Source organism: Heteronotia binoei, chromosome 3 (genome assembly GCF_032191835.1).
Source record: "Heteronotia binoei isolate CCM8104 ecotype False Entrance Well chromosome 3, APGP_CSIRO_Hbin_v1, whole genome shotgun sequence".
In the NCBI taxonomy this organism is placed as follows: Eukaryota; Metazoa; Chordata; class Lepidosauria; order Squamata; family Gekkonidae; genus Heteronotia; species Heteronotia binoei.
This window is the reverse complement of record NC_083225.1, coordinates 51,391,402-51,406,632: the sequence shown is the minus strand read 5'-3', so window position 1 is coordinate 51,406,632 and position 15,231 is coordinate 51,391,402. Positions and strand designations below refer to the sequence as shown.

General features: G+C 42.5%; 1 protein-coding gene across 1 annotated transcript; it reads left to right on the top strand.

The window, feature by feature from the left end:
- The first annotated feature begins 4,325 nt into the window (after nt 1-4,325).
- Nucleotides 4,326-9,067, top strand: LOC132568204 (uncharacterized). Its single transcript, XM_060233788.1, has 3 exons — nt 4,326-4,436; nt 5,100-5,187; nt 7,021-9,067. Exon 3 carries the CDS (start codon nt 7,048-7,050, stop codon nt 8,977-8,979), a length of 1,932 nt encoding a protein of 643 aa, XP_060089771.1. The 5' UTR covers nt 4,326-4,436; nt 5,100-5,187; nt 7,021-7,047; the 3' UTR covers nt 8,980-9,067.
- Nucleotides 9,068-15,231: the final 6,164 nt, after the last annotated feature.

Here is a 15,231-nt window from a genome sequence, read left to right as displayed (position 1 = left end):
GGGAAGTGAAAGCAACGGCGGAGAAGGCAGCGGGGAAAGGAAGGGCGAGGGCAACCGCGGCGCCCGAGAGCCTCCTCCCCTTCTTCAGGCGGACGTCGCTGGTTGCCGTCGGCTGGGAAAAAGACGTTCCAGGGTGGGATTTGGTGTCAGTGTGCACTCTGGGGGTGGGGTTGCCAACCGCCAGATGGTGGCTGGAGATCTCCCGGAATTACAACTGGTTTCCAGACGACAGAGATCAGTTGCATTGGAGAAAATGGCTGCTTTGGAGGGTGGACTTCATTTCTTTATACCCTGCTGTTGTCCGTCCTCTCCCCAAACCACACCCTCCCCAGGCTCCACTCTCAGAATCTCTAGGTGCGGGGGTGGGAATGCTGGGTAGATGTCCATAGCATCCGGCTGAGAATTAAGTTTCAGTAAGCTTTGCCTCTAAGTAAATAGTCATTGTTTGCACATTTGCTTCTCAGGATGACCCTTGCTCATGAAAGGGTATTCACTGGGGCTGCCAACTCAAGTTTGGGAAATCCCAGGAACATATGAACATATATGAAGCTGCCTTCTACTGAATCAGACCCCTGGTTCACCAAAGTCAGTATTGTCTAATCAGACTGGCAGCAGCTCTCCAGGGTCTCAAGCTGAGGTTTTTCATGCCTATTTGCCTGGACCCTTTTTAGTTGGAGATGCCAGGGATTGAACCTGGGACCTTCTGCTTACCAAGCAAATGCTCTACTACTGAGCCACGGTCCCTCCCCAAGAGATCTGAGGGTGGAGGTTGAGAAGGTTGCCAGCCTCCAGGTGAGGCCTGGAGATCTCCCTCTTTTACAAATGATCTCCAGCTGGCAGAGATCAGCTCCCCTGGAGAAAATGGTTACCTTGAAGGGCGGACTCTATGGCATGGTACCATGCTGAAGCCTCTCCCCAAACCCCATCCTTTCCTGACTCCACCCCCAAAGTCTCCAGGTATTTTCCAACACAGACCTGGCAACCCTATTGAGATTGGCAGAGGAGGACCTCAGTGGGATATAATGTCCTAGAGTCCATTCTCCAGAGCAACCATTCCCCCTCCCCCCCCCCGAAAACTGATCTCAGTAGTCTAGACTGGAGATCAGTTGTAATTCTAGGAGGTTTCTAGCCCCCCCCCACTCTGGAGGTTGGCAACCTAAGTATTCAGGCTTGGTGTGTCTAGAATAATTGTGTGTAAAACAGAAATAACATACTGTTTTATGTTGCTCCAGTCCATAATGATCTATTGACTGGATTAACTGCATAGGATGGAACTGTAAAAAGTACTGCTTCCTATTTGGAAGAAGCTTTTCTTGGAAATGTTGGTAATTGCAGTGAACCTTCTGAATAATAAAATTACCTTTATATTGTGGTAAAGGAAAGGCATTTCCTTTAGTTTGGATCCAACTGCACCATTAATAGCTTGTGGAGACTGTTAGTGCCACCTTAACTGGTTCACGAAAACCAAAAAGATTTTAAACAGTGTAACTCTGCTTAGGGTGGGACTATAAATTTCATTACATGACTTCTAAATTGTGTTCTATGTCATCTCTTCTTTTTATGGTGGAATTAGTACCCCTGAAGCAGGCACAATTAGCCTTTGTACCAAGTGTCTGTCTGTTGCACTCCAACAAAAAAATGTGTGATAGAATGTACAGCTATGTGCATATTCATTCTTTTTTTAAAAAAAATACACCAAACAACAGTCTCCCATTGCAAGTGAAAATACCACATATGGGCAGTAAACCAGCAAAAACCAGTAAGTGCTGTTACAGAATAAAACAAATATTGATTTATTGCAACCACTGTGAAACCCCATTAAAATTTTATCCTTAAGAACTGTAAAAGCAAATCTTGCAATTTCATAGAATTGCACGGATTCTTTTTAGAAGCCTCTTTTTGTTGCTGCATCCAGAAATATTTCTCATAACATTCTGGAATGAAAAAATCCCAGATGCTTATAAGGAGATGTACCATTCTTTTTCCTTCAAGATCTTCAATTTGAAAGGCATTTTAAAAGCTGTTATCACAGCAGATGCAGTAGCAGAAAAAAAGTAAACAGGCATAGGTTAATACCAGGTTACTAAGCAGAGTTACGCCCCTCTAAATCCACTGAAGCCAGTAGGCTTAGAAGGGAGTGGCTCTGTTTAGGATTGCACTGGATGTAACAGAAATGTTAATCAAATGTTTCAGAAAACCATCATGCAGTGGTTTGCAGTTTGTCTAAGAATTTTGCACACAGAATTCAGAAAATATAATAATTTCATTACTCACCTCTCCATAAGGCTATACATTTGAAGTGGGCTGGAGAGAAGTCAGATCTAGATAATTTTAAACAGATCCTCACAAATTCATATGATTTTTACAGTGAAACAAAATAAAAGCACCATCATATAGATAATGTATATTATGTATCCACCACTTCATGGCACTGCCATGGCACAACAATGTAGTTCCAAAGCATGGACTCCTGATTTTTGTGTTCAGTCACCGCAAACTCAGCATTAAATCACATCTCTTGTCCATAGCCACAGATTACACCACAAAAATCACTGATCCACTGCTTTGTGGTACCACCATGGCACAAAAATGTGGTTCTGAAGTATGGATCCTCAAGGATCCCTAAGATTTGTACTTTTGGTCACTCCAGATTCATTATCCAATCACATATCAAGGCCACAGCTTGCACCACAAAACTAATGGATCCATTGCTTTATGACACCACCACAATGCAAAAATGAGGTTCCAAAGCATGGATCCTCAAGATTTTCCATTGAGTCCTCCTAAACTTGCCATCAAATCATGTACCATATCCATAGCCACAGATTATACCAGAAAAATAATGCTTCAAGGCCCTGCCACAGTGCAAAAAAATGGATCCTCAAGGAGCCTCAGAATTTTTCCATTGGGTCGCCCCACATTCACCACATTCATATTACATATTTGTATCAAATTCATATCACATATTTGTAGCCACAGCTTGCCCCTCCAAAAAAATCACATAGCATCACAGTGCAAAAACACAATTCTAAAGTATGGATCTTCAGGATTTTTGCATTGGATCACCTCAGACTCACTGTCCAATCACATATTGTGTCTGTGGCCGCAGATTACACCAGAAAAATAACCCACGTAAAAATAATATGAATTCAAGAGGATGCAAGGCGGTGAATGCATGATTTTTGTCATGCAGTATGTGATTTGGAGTTTGGGGCAACCCAATGCAAAAATCCTGAGGATCCATAAGGATCAGTGCTTCAGAACCACATTTTTGTACCATGGTAGCCCCATGAAGCATTGGATCTGAGATTTTTCTGGTGTAATATGAGGCTATGGACATGATACATGATTTGATTATGAGTTTGGGGGGACTCAAAGCAAAAATTAAAAGGATCCATGGTTTGGAACCACATTTTTGTGCCATCATGATGCCACAAAATGGTGGATGCATGATTTTTGTGGTCCTGCCTTATAAACCAAGACATGATCTACAACTTGACAGTGGTTTTGTTTCAGTGTAAACTCCATACGAATTCATGAGAATCTATGCCTCATATCCATGTTTTTGTGCCATTGCTGCACCACAAAGTATCAGATCTGGGTGTTGTTTTTTAAGGTCCACTCCATCATCCTATCTTTCACATGCAATCTGATACTGGATTTGGGAGCTCTGTGAAAAAAAAAATCTTGTGGATCCATGAAGATCTGTGTAGTTCTGGTCTTTACTTTTAGCTTAAAAATCTATTTCTATACTGCTTTTCCATCCAATTCAGGGTCCCCAAGGTGGCAAACATTAAAACATTTCAAATCTTAAAAATCATTCATTAATATAGCATATATATATTCAGGTGGGTAGCCCTGTTGGTCTCAAGCAGCAGAACAAAGTTTAAGTCTAGTGGCGCCTTTAAACCAACATTTTAATTCAAGGTATAAGTTTTCATGTCCAAGCATACTTCTTCAGATGTTTGCACACGAAAGCTTATGCCTTAAATAAATAAAAATTTGTTGGTCTTAAAGGGTGCCACTGAACTAATATTTATGTTTAATTCAAGGGAGCTTCCAGGAAAGGAGAGCTGAGCAGAGCTATTCGTAGAGACAAGCATTTACAATTTAAATGGTCTCCAGTTCAACCACTCTCCCTCCCTGTCGCAGCTGCCTTTATCCCACACGCGAAGCATCGCGGCTTTTTCCACGGTCCCCCTCGACTTCCTGTCTAGAAACGAGATCAGAAGGGGGGGGGGGAGGAAGAAACCGGAAACACGCCTCATGCCTCTCGGTGCGCATGCGCGCCATAGGCGGAAGGAAAGGGCGTTTCTGATAAAGACGGGTTTCCGGGCCCCAGAACCGGAATCAGAGGTCAGGACGGTTATGGCGGGAATCGTACTCGGAGTCTGAGGGAGTCCTCAATCAGGAACTAGCGAGCAAAGGTAGTAGAGGTGAGTGAATGGCCTTCCGGCGGTGGACCGGCAATGGTGGCTAGGTGGTTCGTTGCCCCTTAGTACACCCAGCCTTGCCTTGACCTGCTTTCCGCCCTGCCTAGGCCCGATGCTCAGTATCGCTGGCAACCCGGGTCAAGTTCATCTGCCTCCTAAGTATCAGTAGCATGGGAGGTGACAGGCATAATTTCTTATTCAGGCTAGCAGCATGTTCAAACAAAGCCCCTGTGTCTAAGATCCAGTTTCAAAATCTCAGTCTGCTGGGAGGCCTTGGGCCAGTCACAGACTTTCAGTCTAACCTACCTTGCAGGGTGGTTTTTGAGGATAAAATGGAGGACAGTAAGATGCTGAAGGTTTGAGGGGCAGAAAGCAATGTAAGGTGAGAAATTTTAAATCTGGAAGGAGGACATGACCTCACAGGAAGGGTCAGGGAAGAAAGCATGCATTTCTAGTGTATAAATAAAATATTAACTTTGATCCAAACAGCATTCTTCCTGCTGAAGATTGCTTGAAATTATGTTGATAGAATTGTTCCATACAGCATATGTTTTTAGAAATTTGACACTCTTGAAACACACACCACCAACATACACAAACACAAGAGGCAGAAATGTTAAGCTAATGGATGGCAAATATTGAACAGCTTTTTATTTATTTTGACAGCTTTGACATCAGTGACACCATTAAATATATACAAAACCTACATAGAAGGGAGCTGAACCTGAAAGTTTGAGTTGCCTAAGGCTCCCAGGTAAGTTCACCTCTGAAGGGATGCCAGCCTCCAGGTGGGACCTGGGGATCTCCTGGAATTGTAGCTCATTTTCAGACTACAGAAGTCTGTTCTACTGGAGAAAATAGATGCTTTGGGGGTGAACATTATGGTGTTGTACCCCACTGAAGTCCCTGTCCTCCCCAGGCACCACCACCCCCCAGGTGTCCAAAAGGGAGGACAGTGGCTCAGTGGTAGAGCATCTGCTTGGGAAGCAGAAGGTCTCAGGTTCAATCCCTGGCATCTCCAAAAAAGGGTCCAGGCGAATAGGTGTGAAAAACCTCAGCTTGAGACCCTGGAGAGCCGCTGCCAGTCTGAGAAGACAATACTGACTTTGATGGACCAAGGGTCTGATTCAGTATAAGGTAGCTTCATATGTTCAATGTTCCCAACCTGGAGCTGCAACCCTAAAGCTATTTTATTACATGATGGTAACTAGAGCAGCTTGTTAGGATTTTGGGTCAGGGTGAGGTATGCAAACCTTCAGTTGTGTACTCCTCCCCTCCCAACTCATAGACATAGAGGAGCACTAATGAATCCCAGCAGGCATAGACCCCAACAAGATTTTTGTGGTATGACTTTGGAGAGGCAAAGCTCCCTTCACTCGTCCCTAAAGTGCTACTGGACTTGAATCTCATTCTTCTACTGCAGTGCAGACCACTGTTCCCTCTAAGATGAGCTAGCTCACAGATTATAGCCTCCAGCTCACACATTTTTGTCTTAGCTCAGGAAGGATGACCCCAGAGCGCACTAATTTATGAAGTAGTTCACAAGTGTAATGCCAGTAGCTCACAAAGCAGAATTTTTGCTCACAAGACTCTGTAGCTTACAGGGAACATTGGTGCAGACCAACGTAGCTACCCACTGAAGCAGGCACAGAATGTATCTTTCTTATAGTAGCCCTTAAATGATTTCATTGGAAGCCTGTATGATTAGATTAACAGAGCAAAGTGTTTAGGATACAGGGGGTTTTACTAGAAATAATAAGAGGGATGTCAGGTCTACAAAATAAATACTTGATGCCAACAGAATAACTGATGTGCATAGAAAAGAGGAGAATGTTATATGCTCTAGTGTGCACAGGACATCTCCAAGGGCCAGTAAGAATTTCCTCAGGTGTGAATTATTATCTTAAGCTTCCAAATTGCCAAGTTCCTGAAGCATAAAAGGTTGCAAATTCTTTTCTGTGGCAAATGGAATGCGACTGACAAATACCTGGCCACAGAGTGACCAGAGGTCTGATAGAGCTACTTGGACTTTCAGTTGTTTGTGACCTGAGAAAAGACCAGACTGAGAATGGCTTCCAATATTTAAGGGGGGAGCCCAGATTTGTTGTGAATCAAGTGATATCATCTAGCAAGCTTCCATGCTGTCTGTGAGTATGGGTAAAGGTGGGGTAGAGGGATGGTTCATTTGTGATTCATAGGCAGCTACTTAAAATATTAAGATACGAAAAATATTAAGATGTTAGAGTGCCAGACTAACATCTGAGATACCCAGTTTTGAATCCCTTCTGTGCCATGGAAAACTGCTAGATGATCTTGGGTCCGTCAAACACTCTCAGCCTAACCACCTCTCAGAATAGTTATTGTGAGAATAGAATGGAGGAGAAGAAAATTATGTAAGCCTCTTTGGGTCTCCATTGGAGAGAAATGTAAAATATACTTGAAGTAAATAAGTAACATTCTCTGCACCTATGTTTTTGTGCTCAAATAGCTGTCAAACTGATGAGTGTGTTTGTGGGCTCCACCTATAAGGAATGAGTGGCTATCTGTGATTGCTGGTGTTTTTTTCCCCCCCTGTTGTGTCACTCAGGATTGGTTCCCATCAAAAATTTGAGAAATGGCAAGTGGAGGATGTCCATCGGACAGTGGAGAAGGTCCTTCTACCAGTGGCAAAGCAAAAAAGAGAAAACACGAAGTGTTTTTTAAAGACGAGTGGCTGAGCGAAAGCCAATTCAAAAACTGGCTTCGTAAAAAAGACTCAGAAATAGCAGAATGCATTTGGTGCCACTGCTGGATATCTGTGCGTTATCAGGGGAAAGATATCCTTACACACCATGCAAAATCTATGCAACACAAAGAGGTGGAGAAACAGAATATACTGACACCACTAGTGAACAAACCAGATTCCTCAGAAGTGAATCAAGTTATTGTAGCGGAAGTGGTAGAAGCGTACCATGGTGTTATGCACCATCATAGTTATGCAAGTCAAGGCTGCACAAATAAACTGCTGCCAAGAATGTTGCCTGATTCTGGCATAGCAAAAAAGATATCTTGTGGATGGACAAAAGCTACCAACATAGTGGAGAACATTTTGGCACCCAAATCCATGGAATTGTTGCTGGAGGATTTGGATGCAGCATACTTTTTCTCAATAGGATGTGACACCTCCAATAAGGGAAACAGGAAATTCTTTCCTGTGACTGTTCGTTACTTTTCTGTAACTGAGGGAATTAAAGAAGGATTGCTTGGCTTCTATAATGACGACGAGGAGACCAGTGAGGCAATTGTAGCACAACTTTGCAGTATGCTACAGGACAATGGTCTTAGTTTGGACAGAGTGTCATCTTATGTTGCTGACCATGCTGCAGTGAATTTTGGAAAACACAAGTCAGTGTTTCAAAAACTTAAGCAGCTTAACAAGCGACTGATAGATGTGGGTTGCAAATGCCATGTACTTCACAATTGCCTTAAAATGGGGAAGAGAGCGCTGAGTTTTAATGTAGAAGTCTTTGTCACACAAATATACAGCGAGTTCTCAAGCTCAGCCAGAAGTACAGACTCCCTGAGAGCCTTCTTTGAGTTTGTAGATGCAGAGTATAAAGATCTGATTCAGTGTGGTCCACCACGGTGGTTGTCACTTATGCCTGCTATTGAAACGGTACTTCATTGCTGGTCTGCACTGAGGGTGTACTTCCTGTCATGTGGGGAAGAAGAATGTGAAAAAATTGTGTGGGAAGGATTCAGTCCAGAAGAGGAGTCATCTCTTCCTCTGTGTTATACGTACTTCTTATACAATTTGATGGCATTGTTCAATCCCATCATGAAAAAACTGGAAAATACCTATGTTAGCTGCACAGAACTCCACAGAATCCTGGATGACCTTCATGAAAAACTTAAGCAGAGGAGACGGAAACAGTTCTATGGAAGATCTGCTACAGCCATTCTGGTCAACCTCTCTGCATCTCAAAGGGAAACATTCCAAAGAGAAGCAGATCAGGCATTCTCAAGGTGCATTGACTACCTTGAGAAATGGTATGATTTTGATATGTCAATTTTCAAAGACATGGCATTGCTCTCACTTGATAGTCCTGTGATGTGGGATCAATTAGACAATCTTGTCAACGCTCTTAATTTTGACCCTGATATAATAGACACTGATAAGATATTTGATGATTTCTGCATTGTATCAAAATGCCAAGAAGAGATTTCCTCACAGGAACAGAATATAGACCAGAGATGGGTAAAGATGTTCAGGCGCATTCGAGGCAGTGGTGACAGCCATCTGTTAAAGTTGGTCTCTTTTGCACTGTCTGTCCCTGTATCCAATGCCTATTCTGAGAAAGTCTCCAGCTTAATGATGCACCTCTGGAGCAAAGAAAGGAACCAGCTGAGTGATAGTCTTGTCAAAGCTGAACTCCAGGTGAAACTGAATTTCAGGATGTCCTGTGAAGAATTCTGCAACTTTATAAAGTCAAGACCAGAGTTGCTGAAAGCAGCAAGAAGGCAAGATAAATATTACTTTCCTTCTCGAAAGCAGAAAGCTGTATAACCATGACATATTCTCGTGTTTTGTTCATGTTGTGCCATGGACAACTGCTTGTTTTTTGTTCTAATTGTTAAATGTTTAAATTAAAGTAGATAAAGCTTTTTGTTATTTTTGCACTGGAAGGAGGCCTACAAGTAACATAAAATTGGGAAAAGGTGGGGGTGGGAAGTAATATAAGGCAGTGCATTTAAATTTGAATTTTATAAGAAGGAAGTGGCTTCAGAGGAAGAGGTGGTTTTGGTGTAGTGCACTGGAAGTGGCATCAGTAGGAGATGGGGCTTGGGAAGTGGCGTCGCTTGACCTTTTACCTGGATGTGACATCACAGGCATCTTTCCCAAAGTCTCCAGATGTTTCATGAGTTGGAATTGACAACCTTACTGACAGTGGAATAAATAAACTTTTATGTTCCAGGCAAGACCTTTACCAAAGGCATGTGTCCTGATCCTAGGCATGCTTGCAGTGGGACAGCTCCCAAGTAAGGCTCAGTCTGAGTGCTGCTTGAAACCATGGCTTGTACTGACTGGGGCTCAGGATCCAAGCACAGATTAATGCACCACTAAAGTGTTCTTTAGAATTAGATCAACTGAAACGCTAATAGAGCAAAGGGTGGAAATGCTTGCAAGCACAGATGAAATAGATGTAATACCATAGGCAGATGCAAGGCTGGTCCATTGTTAGGAAAAGGAAAGGTCCCCTGTGCAAGCACCAGTCGTTTCTGACTCTGGGGTGATGTTGCTTTCACAACGTTTTCACGGCAGACTTTTTCCGGTGTGGTTTGCCGTTGCCTTCCCCAGTCATCTACACTTCCCCACCCCCCAGCAAGCTGGGTACTCATTTTACTGACCTCGGAAGGATGGAAGGCTGAGTCAACCTCGAGCCAGCTACCTGAAAACCCAGCTTCTGCCGGGGATCAAACTCAGGCTGTGAGCAGAGCTTAGGACTGCAGTACTGCAGGTTTAACACTGGGCTACGGGACTCTGGTCCATTGTTAACCCAAGAGTAGATCAACCCTGGCTGGCCTGTAGCATAGACAAATTTGAGATGTGCGTTCTTCCAAACTGATAGAGACCTTAATAGCCATTACTACTTGCCCTTTAGGTAATTAAGGCTGGTATGATGACTTTCTGACCACTCTTCCAGCCCTCAAGTAATCGCATTTTTGAACTCCCAGCTTGTATCTTGGTCCTGGCAACACACTCCCAGGGATGCTGGACTGAGCAGGGGAGCAAAGTAAATTCTCCAGTCCCGTGCTGTGATTGCCTGCATAGTAATTTACTTGTCTAAACCCCCCTGCCCCTGCAATTAACACTATTGATGCTTAAGCTGCATCCTGGATACAATGTTGGATGCTGCCACCAAACATCTTTCTGTTCCCATTTCCCTGTGCAGGACCCTCCTTTAAGGCACACCAATTGTTATGAATGGTGGTCAGGCATTTGGCTAGACCTTTGACTATGGTCCGGAGGGGAAGGACTGCCTCTTTGTATGGACGCGTGCAGCAACTTATTTTATTTGTGTTATTTATAGTCTGCCATTTTTACAGAAACTCAAGACAGGTTATACAGTAAGTTAATGCAGTCAAGAGGATGGGACATCCTCTGAATTATGCAATAAGGTTTGGGCTGCAGAGATCTGAAGCAAAGCATAAGCATTTAAACATGACAAGTTAAATAATGCTGAAATGACACAGTGGGAGCAATGGGCATACCATGATACCACAGCCACCAGTCCCTATTCCTTTAGCAATGAACCATTTCATTACAGAACAGCCCTATTACTGTGCAAAAACATCCTAAATAATTCATTTTTGCATATTGCAATGCCTTCCATTCACCATTGCCTGTTCACAGCTACTCTCAGCAGCTACATCTGTCTTCTGATATACCTTCTTAGGGCAGGTGAGTCAGGCTGCCCCTTTGGTCCAAAGAGACTTCAGGAGGTTAAGGTTGCCTAATGGGGTTTTAGAAGGGAGGATGTAGATGGTTCCACTGACTGTTGGGCATTTGTTGACTGATTTCATGTATTTTGTGTAGTGTTTAAGTTGTTTATATTTCCTTCCTTGGGTTCAGGAGAAAAGTGGGGCTTTAATTAAAAGATTGCCCATCATGTTGTGATGCCCTGGAATCTGGGCCTAACTGAAAACCCACCTCTGAACAGTAGTAACGCAGTGGGAACGCAGTAATGTGCAACTCCATGCACATGACAGTTCCCATCCCATCCCCAGGATCACTGCCAGCTATCAGCCAAACAATGAGACCATTCCACTGAGACAATGAAGTCAGCGTGGACCTAAGGAGGGGGTGTAAAGCTGTACAACGATAAGAAGTGCTGAAGTTTGTGTTAAGTCCTCGTGGTTGATGGCTGCTGGAAAGAGATATGATCTGGGACAATCCTCTGCAAGCCAGGAATCCACTAAGATGCTAGAATGAGGTTTGCCAGAGCTTTCCTAGCATCTGAGTGGTAGCAACCAGAGTCCATTTGTCCTTGCATTTGAAAGCAATGGCTGGGTATTGGAACACATGGGTCACAGGTGCTGTCTCCAGCAAGATCTCAGAAATGTTGGGGAATCTTCTCCCAAGGCCCTGGAGAGCAGCTAATGGCTGGAACAGATGGGCCAGTGATTTGAACTGGTATGACTTAGCTGTGTGTTCAAGAAGCTTTGTGGATAACAGGGATAGGAATGATGGGGTGTGTCTTGATTGAATGCCTGGTGAAAGAAAAGTGGATGATCCCTTGGTGACTGGCAGCCCAGTAACCTCTGGATAAGCAGAGGATTGGGAGTGAGCAGGTGGAAGTGAAGGGTTGCTGCCTTGTGCCTCCTCATCAGCTGACAGACAGTTCTGCCATGTGAGTTTCAGATATGGGACTAGAAATGCATCCAGCTTCTGCACGGAAATAAATTTGGCTGGCACACGTATTTGTATTATGGAAAAAAGATAGACAGTTTTTTCTCTCACCATTATATATGAAATAATTTGCTAAATACATGGATGAAATATAAGAAATATGGAGATGAGAGAAGACCGTAATGGATAGTGCCAGCTGAAGTAATAAAAATAACGGCTGAGATAGGGGAAGAAAAGTGGTTGTCATATAATCAATTATTAAAAATACAAAATAGAATTCAAAACTGCTGAAGAGTTGAATAATAGATATGATTGGTTCCAAATGCAACAAATAAAGAGCTTGGTGGATAACGATATCAAAACTGAAGGAATAAGAAAACAAACAGAAATGGAAAAAGTTCTGCTTGGAGATAATGAAAAATTAATTTCAAAATTATATAAATTACTTTTGAAATGGTCTACGGAGGATGAAGTAGTGAAATCTCAAATGATTAAATGGGCAATTAATGTAAATAAATACAGATGGAAATTTGGGAATACTTGTGGAAGAATCCTATGAAGCTCTCGACGTGTCATAGTATTAAAGAGAACTGTTTTAAAATGATGTATAGGTGATATATGACTCCTAAAAAATTTGCAAAGATGAACAATAAGATGCCAGACAGATGTTGGAAATGTAAAAAACATGAAGGTTCTTTCTACCATATGTGGTGGACCTATGAAAGAGCAAAAAACTATTGGCAGATAATTCAGCGAGAAATTTCTAAGATCTTGGGATATGAATTCCAGAAAGTTGCAGAGACTTTTCTAGTGGGATTAAAAATGGAAAAATTTCCAAAAGAAGATAGAACTGTAATTTGGTACTTGCTTTCAGCTGCTAGGACATTATATGTGCAGTTGTGGAAGCAAGAAAAAATACCAGAGAAATGGGATTGGATTATAAAAGTTATGACATGGAGTGAAATGGACAAATTAACAAGAATATTAAGAGACTATGATTTAGAAGTTTTTAAGACAGAGTGGAAAAAGTTTAGAAGATATGTAGAAAAAGAGTGGAAAATAAAAGGACATTGGGCAATTTTTGATAATGATTAAGTTTTAAAAAGAAGAATATAAATTTTTGTTTTAATAGTTAAGGGTACCTTTAAATATTTGCATTTTAAGTAAATAACACCGGCGGGGGTCAAGTAACAGGGGGGAGGGGTGGGTAGAAAGTAATATATGGGGTAGATAAAAAAAGTTCTTAAAGATGTAAGAAATAGATTTATTACCATATGTTACCAATAAAATTGTTTTAACATAAGAAATGCATCCAGCTTCTAATCTGCATGCAGTCTCTTGGGGAAAAGTTCAATTATGAAACTCTCAGTATCCATCCAAACTGCGCTGAGTCATAATAATTGCAAGTATGTGTAGCCCAGCAGGTGCTTATTCAGACATCGGATTTTAAAATTTAAAATTTTCATTAAATTCTTCTAACTCATTTTTCTCTGGGGACTCTAACCAGCTCATGGTAATACTTAAGCAGACATACAGAAAGGAAGCAATGACACAGAACTGGGACTGCTAGCCACCCTTGGAAAACCCTCCCATGATATTGCCTTCTCTTCTAAAAACAGACACCAAATATTTTAAAACGACAAAGTTAAAATTCAGTTGAGAAGTGTGGTTCAGACTAGGATCTGAGAGACCCAGCTTTCAATCCCTGCTCTGCAATGGACAGTCAGTCAGTCACGATCTCTCAGCTTAACCTTCCTCATGGGGTTGTGAGGTTAAAATGGAGAGCATGAGAATAAGAACATAATATAGAAAGCCATGCTGAATCAGGCCAGTCAGTTTATTTATGGTCACAGACCAAATAAAGAGTCCAACAGTCTGTGTCACACAGTAGCCAAATACCAGGTGCCACCAGAAGGTCCACCAGCAGGGCCAGAACTCCCACTGTGCCCCCCCCAACACTAGGAATAATTAACATCACTGCCTCAGACATAGTTTTCCATCTACATGTTGTGGCTGATAGCCACCAATAGACCTCTGTTCCATGTTTATCTAGTCCCCTCTTGAAGCTGTCTATGCTTGTAGTTGCTGCCACTTACTATGGCAGTGAATTCCATGTGACAATTACTGTTTGGGTATGAAAACTGTTTTGGGTTCCTAATGGGGAGAAAGGTGGGTTATAAATGAAGTAAATAAGGCTAGTCTTTTTTGAGTTGTGCTAGGATAGTGTTCAAATTTGAAATCTGTTCAGGAGAGAAGCTAATTTTGCTCATTTATTTACCCAAAGGTTTTTGAAAAGCTGTAAAAAGCAAGGCAGGGTTGTCTCCATGTAAAGCAAGAAGGGGGCAAGGTGGAATGCTGCAACTTCCTCCTTTCTGGGTGAATAATAATTGCTTTCTGATTCTCATAAAAGAATTGTCACTCTTTGGAAATGGCTCCATTTCTAAACCTGCTGTACCTTTTGAGGTAGGTAAAAGTACCAGTTTCTGACTCTGGGGTGATGTTGCATCACTGCGTTTTCATAGCAGACTTTTTATGGGGTGGTTTGCTATATTGCCTTCCCCAGTCATCTACACTTTACCCCAGCAAACTGAGTACTCATTTTACTGACCTCAGAAGGATGGAAGACTGAATTAACCTTGAGCCAGCTAGCTGAACCCAGCTTCCAGCCTTCCCTAGTCATCTACACTTTACCCCAGAAAACTGGGTACTCATTTTACTGACCTCAGAAGGATGGAAGGCTGAATCAACCTTGAGCCGCCTACCTGAACCCAGCTTCCACTGGGATCGAACTCAGGTCGTGAGCAGAGCTTGGATTGCAGTACTGCAGTTTATCAGTCTGTGCCATGGGGCACTTACTTTTGAGGTAGAGGCACCAAATTTTCAGTGTAGCACCTGATGCCTCTCCTCAAACCCCACCCCACTCCAAGTTTCAAAAGGATTGGACCAGGGGGTCCAGTTCTATAAGCCCCAAAGGTGTCCCGGTCTCCCTTTAAGTGTGATGCCCAGAACAATCTTTGTAGTTCAATCGCATTTGTCACAGCCTGGCTCTACCCAAGTCTCCTGGCACCAGTTCCAAAATCCCCAGATATTTATTGAGTCGGATTATGGCAATCCTGTGGATCTGTGATTTTTCTGATATAATCTGCAGCGATGGACATATATTGGTAATCCAGTTTTCCATGGTTAGAATCTACCCAGTTCCCATAACGCATTCAAGGCAATAATTTTTCTTCCTTGAGGGGAGAAGAGGAGAGAATATACATGAATATATAAATTTTCCCTTCCAGGAATATACATGAATATATAAATTTTCTTCTCCCTGTTACGTCACTTTGGTGCGCACCCGCTGACTTCTTTCTGCCTCCTTCCCCCCTCCTCACTCGTCCTGTCGCAGGAATTCGCGAGTAA